General features: G+C 30.0%; 1 protein-coding gene across 3 annotated transcripts in view; it reads right to left on the bottom strand.

The window, feature by feature from the left end:
- Positions 1-725: 725 nt before the first annotated feature.
- Positions 726-13,902, bottom strand: part of LOC112056489 (potassium voltage-gated channel protein Shal) — a 70,886-nt gene continuing 57,709 nt past the window's right edge. Inside the window, exons 4-6 of one of the 3 annotated variants that reach the window (XM_052889279.1) lie at positions 11,813-11,965; positions 7,747-7,860; positions 726-5,393 (exon numbers count right to left, since the gene is read on the bottom strand). In XM_052889279.1, the coding sequence (XP_052745239.1) occupies positions 5,295-5,393; positions 7,747-7,860; positions 11,813-11,965 (366 nt within the window). In that variant the 3' untranslated portion in view covers positions 726-5,294. Of the gene's footprint in view, positions 5,394-7,746; positions 7,861-11,812; positions 11,966-12,589; positions 12,746-13,902 lie in introns of those variants that run through there. The other 2 variants (XM_052889277.1, XM_052889278.1) reach the window with 2 other exon arrangements.

Raw genomic sequence — 13,902 nt, 5'->3', positions numbered from 1 at the left:
TCAAGCGAGTCGCAGGGATTCGCTGGCTGCAGTTGGATCAGTGTTTGGAAGTCCTAAAAGCCTGTCCTGCAGTGGACGTCCATCGGCTGACATGATGATGATGATGAATTTGGACATTGTAACGATACATTCATCAAATCTGGGCCCGTCAATGTATGAAACGTAGTCAGCCTCTTTTTGTGAAGGTTTAAGTGTATTATTGCATATTAAACTGGAAAAGTGGTGAGCCACACGATCAGCCGCGTGGTTAGCCGCTTCTGCGGTTAACGCGCGTTATAACGCTAAGGGTGCTGCAGACTTAACGGTAAACTTGATCGTGTATGGCTGGCGTATCAATTATATACCCTTTAGAAAGGAAAATAACTAGATGAAATCTTGTATTTCATCTTTATTTTATATAATATGTATTAGATAGACATTCACTTCTTTCGGTGTAAAGTAAAAATATTTTTTTAAATAATTATAATCATTCAGAAACTTAATAAAAATATTGCAAGTTACTTTTGACATACAAGCAGTATAGAGAAAATTCAAGATAAAAATATTTTGTACGCACATAATTTTATTCGTTCGGAACATTTAATTTTTTCCAAACATTAATATATGCCTACATTATAAAACAACTGAAAAATATTTTTTAAGAATATTATATTGCTTTTTTATTTATATACATATATATAAAGGAAGGCAATATATTTTAATATACAATATAGGCCTTGTAACAATTATAACATTTCAAATAGAAACAATAGAATATTAATAAACTTAAAATACAATTATTGGTAATAAATTGGTATTATAACATTAAACAGCCATAGATCACAGGGAGGAATTAAAAATAGGATTTGATGAAATAAGTTTTGTGACTGAACATAGAGAGCATATTTTTAATAGGAAAATATCTATATTATAGGGACCCGTTATTACTCTTTGATAAAAAATACACAGTAATATAATAAAAGGAACCTGTAATAATATAAATTCACATAGCTAACTATATTTTCATTTTCATAAATTAAATAATTCGTTTATTTTAATATGTTATTACCTTAGGGAAATCGGAAAAGACACTAAAATTGACTTTTTAAATCTATTGTCTAATTTTGTCACATCAAGCCATTCATACTGTATAAACGGCATAAATGTTACATGGAAAAAAAGTACGCGCACACACATAACAAAAGAAATTTTAATAAATTTAAAAATACCTATTGAAAGAATAGTTAAGTACCTATTAATGTTAAAATTACTTTTAAAAATATCCCACAAATTTAATGCAAATACAGCACACAAGTACTTAGGGAATTATTAATTTACAATGAAGTTAGAGATCAATTACTAACTACTGACTGATTTCTTAAATATTTAATTTTTTTTTTATTAATTACCCAAAAAATTATTGAATATTTTATTTATTAAACTTTTAATAGAAACATGTGGCATATTTTGGAAGAGATATTTTAACATCGAATTCGGTTTATATAAATAACTACAAAATAAGTATTATTCAAGTTTTCTATTGACGAAGTAAAGAACTGTAAACAAAAATAAATATTTACAAAATACGTTATTATTAATACATTTAATTATTTTTAACCGACATACAGATATACGATATTAAACATTTAATTTTTATCATTAATATACTTAAAAAACCAAAAAAAAAATCAGATAATTTTAATTAGTTTAGGATAGGAAATATTTTTGTTTTTGAAACATTTGTGTTTTTTTTATAATAAAAAATAAATCGTGTATTATACATAATTTATAATACGCGATTTATTATATTATAAACACAGAGTAATATTTTAAATATTTGTATACCTTATTAATGTATACTTAAAATTCGTACTGTAACTTTAGCAGTCTTACTCCGTCAATGAAAATCATTTCCTCTACTCAAACATGCATCCAATGCATTAGACACTCACATATCTAATATTAACATTACACTTACATCTATAATTTAACATTTTATCTTTATTATCAAATAAATATCTATATTAAACCACATAAATTCATCTATCTTTACAATAACGTCCATTTATCTATTGCAATCATAAGATGTCCACACCTAGTATTAAGTCTACTATTCAAACCATCCATAAAGTTTCATTGTTTAAAATTCATTGCAAATTTTCTTCAGCCACTTTTAGAAATAGTTGACGACACTTCGCAATGTACAGCAATTAATGGCACGTAGCAATATCATATTTATATAACAGATATCATCAAATATTTATATTTTTAGCCATCATCAAAACCAAATCACTTTTTTGAATGTCTTCTACGGTTATAAGTGATAACCATTGATTGATTTTGATGAAAAGCTTGTGGTCCAATATTATGAACCTTATTTTAGTAAAGTCCGTTCTAAATACTAATACACGATGTACATTAATCCTTATAATATTACATGCAAATGCTGCATACAAATTGATAATCAGGGGCAGCGTTATTTGCTACGTGCCGACATTGCTTACCTCTCCATTATAAATCATAACAATTTCATTAAGTATAAGAATATCTATTTTCTATTATTCACTAACACAGAGCAACAGTCTGCCACGTATTCGCTAATATACAAATACAAATGTTTTATAAATAACTCACACATGTTTCTGAAACAAGTTTCGCAAACATTGTCATCACATTTTAGAAACAATGGTATTTGTGCTTAGCACAGGATCCGTGGAGCATTTTTTACAATTTATTAGTAGAAAGTTGTTACTAGTCAGCTGTTTTTTTAACTGTTGCTTAATTAATAGTTATATTACTCAACAGCCACAATGTCCTACAAATTGTGTGGTACATTATCTCTTTCCGACGCTCTGAAATTTTTATTACCTGGTAACCCAAGTTACCAGAAATAAGAATTTTCGTCAATAACAAAGATGAGCATCAAGATCAAGCTACCCACGGAAAATTAGCTTGATAGTAATCAATGGTAAAAATGCTCCACATATCCTGGGCTAGTTGTATAATCATTCTTGACACTTTGTAATAAATACACAATGAAAATATATTAGTATAGTAATGAATACGTGGCCTAAGACTGGGCGTATGCTTCATAGAGACCACGTATGCGGTAACGAGTAATGATATTCAGACATCAGCTAGGAGTTCAGACCGATGGGGTCTATAAACAACGCGAATTATTTTCACATAATGTTGTTGTTTATCTGAGTTTAAATAAAGGGTGAAAAGGAACACGTGTGGTGACAGTAAACGTCACTCACTGACATTAAAACCAAGACGTCACTAACTGACAGCTAATTTGAAAACTAACGACTCTTCCTCCAACTGAGAAACGGTCACCACACATGTCTCCAAGAAATAAGACGTTTACGAAAAGCTGTGTTTTATTGAGCCTGGGTATACAGGGACTATAAAAATTGTAATAGTGTAAGTTTACCTCGTATTATCACATACAGCAAAATGCTCGTAACTATACTGGCACTCTGCAACAGTAAATGTGCTGTGTCTGCTAGGGTTAGCAAGTTTTAGAGCTGCAGGTTTCACAGTAATAAATTCATACTACATGTTAAGCCTATATAGCATACGCCCAGCTATATATTCCCTTTGCATAAGTCGAAGGCACTAGTGACCTAGTGAACTTTAACAAAATTTAAAGAAATAGCTACAAGTATTGGCGGCAAAACATATTTTGTAACATACCACTCAATACACGTGAGTAAGAACGACATATTAGTGTCAAATTAGGCTGATTTATAAGAGTTTGTTTAATTTCTTAACCTGAAAGTTGATGTGCTAAAAACAGTTCTCCTTTCTTACTATTTCTTTTTTATTATCATTCCTTATTCTCCTCCTAAATTGTTATAAATTTTAATAAGACTAATGGAATGCATTTTGAAAAGATTCATTATTATTAGCTTCAAATCCACAAAGCTGCTGAAACCTTAGCGTGAAACACGTGTCGAGTGGCATGTTGCAAGTATGTTTCCACCTTAATTTTAATTTCATTTCCTGTTACTGATACTGATATGATTCCGACTATTGACTAGAGTGTAATTTGAAAAACTAATTTGTCTTTTTTCATTAAAGATTTTCGGAAGCGGAAAATCTATAAGGTCGCGTATTCATTGGTAAACATCAGCGGATCATTACGATGATAACTAAAACAATTATTTTTTTGACTTTTCATTAATATAAAGTCCCCTAACTAATCCGAATTTTGAATCTGATTCTGATTCTCAAAATGTTTACTAATGAATACGTTGCGTAGTCTCGCGAGATTCGAGCCAATCATATAAGTTTTTAACATTAAAAATCTTACTAATACTGTTTTTAATAACTACAAAGAAACCACAAACGGGATAAGTTTTATTCCCAGTAAAAGAGGTTCATTGTCAAATATTACACAGATTTTACACATTGCAAATGTCTTAAAGTTTCGAGAGAAAAAACAAACAACCTATTTATCGAATTTCAATGAGCTAGGGTTTTTTATTGATCGAGCAGGTTACTTTTGGCAATTCACATTAGGAATATATCACCCTACACATTTTCTAATAACAAACATATCCTCTAAACCGAAACAGCAATATATTTAATAAATATTGTAGAAGTTACAAGGGCACTTCGAAATAAAGAAAATTTCCTCGAAACCGACATCTGCATGGTACAAAACCTTTGGTAAGAACTGTTCATCAAACTCTCAATACACATATTACATTTGTATCCTTAGTACGAAATTGTACGTTTACTCAGGCGTCGATATTTCCAAGAGTTAAAAACACACTTCACAGTAGCACACCAATTATTATTATTTTTAACTGTAAATACCTTTAAACTTTTATCCCACAAAGCTGCTGAAAAATATGCAAAAACCACACGGATTTTATATTAATTGATTTTTGGGTGGTGGTTTCTAAATTTACATTACAAAAATCAATATAATTTTAAATAACACACGCATTTTTTATGTAATCCAGATTTAGAAATATTCAGTATGATTAAGAAACAAAATATTTATATACAAGATTTTGTTTCTTGAACACACTGAATATTTTGTAGTGGAAACGCGGCTTTAAATAATTATTATAGCGCTAGACCGAGTTTTGGGATTCGGAGCATTGAGCCATTGTAAGTTCAATTTCGTACAAAGTGTTTATATTTAGGCAGTATCGTGTTAAGATTATATAAGATAATACAATATCCTAGTAATTATTTTCGCACTGTCTTTTGGGTGTCCTGGATATTGGAAATTGTGTGTAACACAACCACACTATAGTTCACACGTAGCTCTCAACATGAGCGCTAGATGTTGGGTCCTAGAAGGATGCTTCGACTAGATACGTCCCGTCCATCGCAACACCGGTCTGATTGCCCTGCACAGTGCTGCCTGCTGGAATGTACTTACCGCATGCTTGCTGCAAAAAAAAGAAAAATATAAGAAAAAAAAAAATTTAACACTTGTAAAATTTATCGTCGCTTTTTACACATACTGTCTCAAACGATACTAAATAAAATTTTATTATATTGAAAAAATATATTCAAAGTTGACGTTATTTATCTTCTATTTTTAGACATACTGTTTTGAACAACAAAAGTGGTGGTCAAAATTTCGACAGACTTTAATGCAGTATAGTACAAAATAATTACAATAAAATTTGTAAGCATTTTTATGCTGTAATAATTTTTAAAATTATAAACAAAAATAAATTTGTTTTTTATAAAATATTATATTTAATAAAAAAGTGGATCATTTTTAGATAAATATTTTTTTTTGTAAATTTTTTTGGCTCAAATCCTATAACACATTTTAAACAAATAAAAAAAATAAAGCATTCAACATCGATATCAAGCTTTAGGGCGCTTACACACTTACAATAACAACTGTATTCAAATAAAACATATATAACGTAAAAAATAACATAACGTGTGCAGTACTGTATAGGAAAAGTGTATAATTTGGTTTTATAGTGCTGGAAGCATGCCAATTTGTATAAAATAAATGTATACATTAAATTGTATATTTACGATTATAATAATGTAGACCCATTAGTGTATAACGTGTTCTGTGTATCAGTTTATTTGTATAAAATAACTTTGTATGATCCTATAATTAATTATTTGTATGTATCATTTGATACAGTGTAACTGGATGTCAACAAAAAAATATTTTATGTCATTATTTCAAAATAAACACAAATAAAGTAAAAATATATATTTTCAAGATTTTTAAGTTTATTTAGATTTTTTGGCACAAACTTAATAATTTATGCCAAAAAAACTTATTAACATAAGGTGAAGTTTACACATAGTGAAAAAGACGGTTGCGTAGATTGGTTTTTAGAATTGTGAAGACCCACCACGCTTCTTCAGTGCGTGTTGGCGGGTGATATAATAACGTGTTCGACTACATTCAGATTTTAATAACCAGCACTTTTTGCTAACATTAATGCGTGCAGTGTGTTGGCCAACTGCAAATTTAAACTGCAGTTTAAAAAATTCTAATTTGCTGTATAAAATATTTGTTTCTACAACGGAATACTAGTAGAACAACTACGACATCCTGTTTATACAAATACAACACTCGTGGATCTACTATAACGTTAAATCGCATTATTATTAAAGAAAATTAACTAAACTTGTCAATAATTATGTCAAGAGTATTCTTTTTTTGTTTCATTAAAACCATTATTATTTTAACATTTTTTTTTAATTCGAATAATATTGCGACCTATTTCACAATACACATTTATAGAATACTTATAATATAATAATATACTTTACAACAATAATAATATACACCTGAAATAATTACAATAAAATACGGAAAAAATAAATTTTATTTTACAACAGCGTCACAGCGAAAGCTTACAAAATAATACATTGAAACATTTAGATAGGTATATATTTACGTATATTTAGTAATACCTACTTTTTTATCAATAAATTGTCAACAATAATATTCAGAAAGCGACATAGTAGCAGCCAACACCCTGCAGACATTGAAAGCAGTAAATTTCCAGTATTTACCACACAGCGAAAATTACTTAAAGATAACAAATAAAAATAAAAAATCGAGTACTGAATGTATTTTTTTTTAATTTTTATACTGTGGTTCTCTTCAAATTATAGACTTAGTAATGTTTTGTATTAATATTTTTTTTTATAAGACTTAATTACTGAAGTATGAAAATAATTAATTTCATATTCTCATGGATAATAATAATTAATTACCCAATAATTTATTTTCAACTTTATCTTAACATATTATTTTTGTAGAAAATAAAAATTCAGTACCCGATATAATTAAAAAGAAATACAGAAGCAGTTCTCCAGATTCCTAATGCTGAAAAATAATAATTATTATCACACACAGGTTACAGTGTTGAAATGTCAACTTAAAAATAGTAAATAGAACGAACACATTTAGAACATCCTCTCCGATGCAATACGCCATTGGTTTTGATATAGCTAATCAAATCGTTATATTATATTTCTATATTAAACAATATTTTGTAAACGAATTAAGTTCATTAACTAATTAACTTGAAAACACATCATTTTTGACACTAAATTTTTTAGGCAACAAGTAAAATTGTATTTTTCAAGATATCACGTTATTGAAACAAAGAAACTTTGAAAGTTGACGACAAATATTTCGATTCGATTGAATGCAATACACGTGGCACGGTTTTGGGATTGTTCCAAATGTGTTCGTAAAGCTGTCCACAAACACGACACTCGCTGCGTGGTAACATCGGAAGGACCTACTGGTAGGGGGTCTTCGCTGGCGGCGGCGGACACCGACGTTTCGGAGGGCCGCGACGTCGCCGTGTACCTCCTAGTGCCGTGCGCTCGTTTCCTACTCGAGTCTAATAGCAGGACCTGTCGTAGCCAATTGGAGACTCTATCTTAACGTTCATCCTTCAAATATCATAAATATATTTTTTTTAAATGTTCCTTAACACTTCTACTGATAAAATAAAAAAAAATGTCATTTTAAACTTTTGTACTTATAATATCTATTTTTACTAATTTTATACCTGCATTTCAATTTTATCAGTTTTATGTGAAAAGTGTATTAAAATATACATGTGTGTTCATAAATCATCTATATTTATTTACCAACTTTACATAAGTGTTTTTAAAAAAGCTTTTGTCACTTTTTCACAGAATTTTACGATTTTTACAATTTTTTTTAATGGATTTTTTTTACCAAAATTAAATATTGATTAATCGTGAAAACATAAAACCGTAAGGTATATAAAATTAATGTAAGTCCACTGAAACAAAGATTAATCGAAAGTTTTTTCAAATGAAATTCCCAAATTTTTTGTAGGTTTTGTTTAAACGTAAAAATAAAATTCTGGAAATTAAATAATTTATAAAAAATAATTTAACAATATTTATATGAAATATAAATATTCAGTTTTCCTAAAGGCAACATAACACAAAATTAAAACCAGTATATGCAATAAAATCAGATAAAACATTTCTTTAAACATCCCATGTCAGACTTACCTGATATTTTGTCACGATGATGGCAATAATAATATAAATCGGGTAAGATACAATAGCTATATATTTTTTTTAAAGTACGGGTAAAACGCAAGCTCTCAACGATCGCCACTCACCCTAGCAACACAGAGGAGTCACAGAACTGTCACATCATGTGGACTTACCAGTTAATACTAAAACGTTACTTAACTTTTAAGTGCCCTTCAAACTTCAATGTGTCAAAGAACAACGGCTAACTTCCAATTTTTTGTTGACAATATTGTATTTAATATTTGAGTCTACGGATAAAAAATATAATACGTAAAATTATAGAGAATGAACCTAACATTTCATCTTAAGTTTTAGTGTTAAACGAAATCTAGAACTGAACTTTTTTCTGTTTAAAATTTATAATGCTTCTTGTTTAATTTTGAAACGCAATAGATCAAGTTAAATTTTACATTGCAAGCAACAAAGTTATCACGCCATGGAACATTAAGAACTTCATGATTTCTATGTAATACGTTAACTGAAATTGAGATTTTATTAATATAAAAGACTTAAACAATAAATAAAATAAAAACTGAAAAAGTTTAATTTGTCCTTTACGGGCAAAATTCCAAAACACATTTAAATTAAGTAGCACTTAAATTTTAAGGCAACGTTTCAGCATTGAGAGGTTTGCGGACAAATAGCATTCAACACGTTGTGCTTACGATAAAAGGCGGAAGCTATTTTTTTTTATAAAGTATGGGGGTAGTTTTTAAAGCACTCGGAAGGTAACACGGAGGTCTAGCCACATAAGCGACATTTGGGCGTTGATTACGTATATTTTGTAAATTTCCTAAATTTCCATGACCAAAACTTGTATTTTTTTAATAAAAAAAAAAAATGTGTGCGTCACTGGACGCTCTACAGAAGTGATAAATTAAATTTAAATGGTATGCGTGAGAAGAAGGGAAACCGGATAGAGTGATGTCGTAAAGCGTTACATTACGAAACGGTTTACCTTTCCAGCAATTAGTTTCGAACATTTAACTAATCATAATACTTTGATATTAAGAATTCTTTGTATTAAATGTAGTATAAAGACTTTAATTTTTGTTATCTAAAAGTCAATAGCCATTGTTCTGATTAATAAATTTATTATTTTGGCAGTTTAGAGAAAACCATCAGATGAAACATTATAAGACTACATTCTAAAAAATGGCGTTAATAATTCATTTTTTCATTGCTGTATAATATAATTTTGTTTATTAACTATTATTCTATTGCTTTCTTAACAAAAAATGTCTCCAATAATAGTTTAAATATATATCTATAGTGATTATTCACTTGTTACCTACATACTGCCAATAAAATATCAACCAATCCAAGTTTAGGTAGTTATGATATTTCATAGACTAAAATTTTAACGTAAAGAAGAGCCACAGTAAACAGGCGCTTGGCACTAATATTTTGGGCTTGCTTGGCTGAATGGCTTGCAGTATTTAATTAAATAATAAAGAAAATCATTAGGGTGATAAGTGTGTTAATAATGTATACTAATATTATAGATGCGAAAGTAAGTCTGTCTGTCTGTTACCTTATCACGGCTAAACGGCTGAACCGATCAAGATGAATTTTGGTACATGTAAATGTAAAAAGTAAATGGGTCCTTAAAGCTAAACATAGGGTACTTTTTGACACTAAAATAAAAAAAAAATGGTGTGAAATAGGGGTTAAAAGTTTGTATGTAAAGTACTTAATTTTTAGAGAGACAGTTTTAAAAATTTGTTCATAAATTATTTATTTGAAAAATACGAAATATAATTTGATTTAAGAATTTTTTAAATCCAACCCGTAAAGTGGAATAGGGTTTGTAAGTTTACATTGATTTTTTCAGAGGTCGCGGAAGTAAGTAATAAGATAAGGGTTATAATACCGTAAATTGATAGTTTTTTTTTGGTCATGGAAATCTTATACGTAATTGATACAAGAACGCGTGCTCAGTGCTGTATACCTCACGTGACGGGCGCGTGACGAGGCCGATGGGACTGACGCATCGCACCGAGCGACGGCGCCTCTGTCGTCAAAACATCGATCTATGACATACGTTTCTTCACATTTAATTTGTATACTATACTTGTACGTTAAATGTAGTATTTGTGTGTTTTTCTAATTTTATAATGTATTTGTATTTCAAAGTACGATTATGTTTACCTACAGCTCTATATCTAAAATAAGTCCAAGTCAATGCACACCTTAAGACCTAATTTATTATTATTTTTCTAGAAATTGATACCAGTTATCAACAAAGTTGTGGAAAACATACATTACGACATACGTTTCTTTACATTAAATTTGTATAATATACTCGTATATGTATGTAAAGTGTAGTATTTCTAATATAATAATGTATTTGTATTTCAAAGTACGATTACGTTTACCTACAGCTCTATATCTAAAATAAATCCAAGTCAATGCACACCTCAAGACCTAATTTGTTATTATTTTTCTAGAAATTGATACCAGTTATCAACAAAGTTGTGGAAAACATATATTACTATTGGGTTAATAATTTCATGTGGATTGCTGACTTTGTGTTGTAGTTTTAAACATGTATTTAAATACCTACAACACTTTATATCCCTAACTTGGGAAATTATGAATACTCCAGATCTTGAAGTGTCTAAGACTGAATATTAAAATGTGATTTTTTATGTATAATAAAATTCTTATTGGGTTGCAATAAGTGAAATTAAATTGTTTTTTTTTTATTTTGGAATGATTTGCTTAGATTACTTTATTGGTTTACATCGGATAAATTAAATTGGATACGATTATATTTATGCACTGAATGACCGTAAACTTTATTTCTTTTCATAGTAATAGTCAATTTATCAGCAGGTCTATTTAAATCACACACTCTTTCCTCCCTTCATAGAAAATGCTATAAAAAAGTATATAGTTAAAAGTATATAGTCATAGCACGCATTTTAGGCCTCCTCATAATATTATTGATGAATTTAATCTTTTTCCAGATTTTTCTTTACAAGTTAGGCCTTGACTACAATCTCACCTGATGGTAAGTTCTGATGCAATCTAAAATTGAAGCAGCCTAACTTGCGTAGGATGAAAATCCACATCCATTTCGGTTTCTACACGACATTTACATGTCTTTGTCTACTAGTCACGGGCGAAGCCTTCAATCAGCCAAATAATAACTCATTTGATGGCTGATCTTAACATCACAGTGACAAGAACTCTATATTATGCTTTGTTTATACCTACTCTTATTAAAAATTGGACACGCCATTGATATAGGTATACCTTGAGTCGATTTTATCAAAAATCTCACCTGGTACTTTTGGGGACAGCATCCACATCTCGCGCAGCAGGCGAGCAACGCCGGGGCTCTGCTCGAGTGTGCGGGGGAGGCCAGGGGAGATGGTGAGCCGGGCCGCTTTGCTGCCCCGTTGTAGGGGTTCTCCATTTCCACGAATTCCCGGTCCTGAAAAACGCCAGCGTGCCAATGTCAGAGAAATGTGCTTGAAGCTTATTAATTTCAAACATTTACGGTTTTATTTCATTCAGAAAGTCCCTTTTGGTACAGTTTTAATGTTAGTATTGTAAGTATAGATTTTTCTAAATTTTGTTTTAATAAATTTTACGAAATAAAAATAATTTTGACATTTTAAACTAAAAAGAAATCTTAGATTCTTTTTGTTAAAAATTAAAAAAAATATTTAAAAAAAAATTCAGAACTAAAAAAACATGTCGTTTTTGCAGGTTAACTTAGGAGCTGAGTTAACAATGGTAAACTATTATTATTGTATAACTAGCTTACACCCCACGGTTTCACCCGCGTAGTTTCCGTTTTTGTGGGAATACATAGACAAAATATACCCGTACCCATGTATTTCTATTGATAAAATATTTCAAAATCGGTTCAGCAAATCCACAGATTACCCACCAACCTTACAAACACACAAACACTCATAAACTTTATTTGTTATGAATATTAGATTTGAAATAATAATAATTAAACTTTATTTTTATCACAAGATTAACAAAAACACAAAATTACTATTTTTCGTTTTTTTTTTTTAAATAAATATTATTAAATTTGGTTAGTAATTAATTATTAACTATGGAATGTGCCAAAAAGGACTTACTTTTTGAAAGAAAACTCTAAAAGGATCGGAAAATAATTTTTGTATTTGGTCTGATTTAATTATTTTCCATATACTACCTCCGCGTAGCACTCGAATTTTCTTACGTCATCTATCATCTGTTGAAAAAGAAAATGTTCATTCAGAATGTTTACGTTTTCCTCCTTCCTTAACTAAGGGCCTGCGCACACTAGGGACAAGGAGCCTTCCTCGAGAGCTTGCAATGGAAAGATCTTCCGCATTCTATAAAAGCTGCAAGATTGCCGTGCTAGAAGCACGGCAATCTTGCCGTGCCTTGCATGAATAATAAAGCTTCTAAGAAGTTCGCATCATTATGGTTTTGAGAAGTTGGTGAATGGAAAATATCGCTATCTCTGTCATTACGTTAGGGCAAAAGAGAGAACGGTATATAAACTCCGCCGCTATTGATCAAAATTGTTGACCAATAGCGGCGCAATTGAAACTGTCGCTCTCTCTCTTTACTGGCGTTGGGGTCAAAGAGAGAACGGTATTTCCAATCTTCCGCTATTGTTCAAATATGTTGACCAATAGCGGCGCAATCAAAATTGTCGCTCTCTCTTTATTGGTCGCGAAAGAGATAACGATATTTCAACTCCGCCGTTATTGATCAAAAAATGTTGACCAATAGCGGCGCAATCAAAACTATTAGTCGCGAAAGAGATAACGATAATATTTCAACTTTTTTTTATGTTGTTGCGCTTGACTACAATAATGCTTTATGGAAAGCAATGATGAAGTCTAAAATGAAGCGCGATGAAGATGTTTACTAATAAAATTGTAAAGGTGTAAATTTTTATTGTTATCTTAATTATTATTTGTATTAATAAAAAATACATGATAAGTAGTAATGTGCATGCCAAAAAGGCAAGATACATTTACCATTTACATCAACCTACCTATATAATTATGTACTCATGTATCTGCAAATAAATACATTGATTGATTGATTGATTGGGTCTTGGCTATTCACTCTTGCCTTGAAGGTGCTCAAGATTTACTTGTCAGGAAAGACTGATGCCTAAAGGAAACTCCACATCTTTGTAGTTCTTAATAGAAACGTTGTTGCAAAATGTACAAAGTTGCTATTGGTAACTTGTAAAATGCATGCTAGGCAAAAACAAAAGGAAGAGGTTCTTAAGTCAATGCGTCTGTTTTTTTTTTCATGTTCGTCACCTCATGACTTCGTCATTTATTAAACAATTTTTAAAATAATTTTTTTTTTTGAAAAATTTACTCTTTCAAAAAAAAAATTTTC

This window comes from Bicyclus anynana, chromosome 25 (assembly GCF_947172395.1).
Source record: "Bicyclus anynana chromosome 25, ilBicAnyn1.1, whole genome shotgun sequence".
Lineage (NCBI taxonomy): Eukaryota > Metazoa > Arthropoda > Insecta > Lepidoptera > Nymphalidae > Bicyclus > Bicyclus anynana.
The sequence above is the reverse complement of the archived record's forward strand: the minus strand, read 5'-3'. Positions and strand labels throughout refer to the sequence as shown.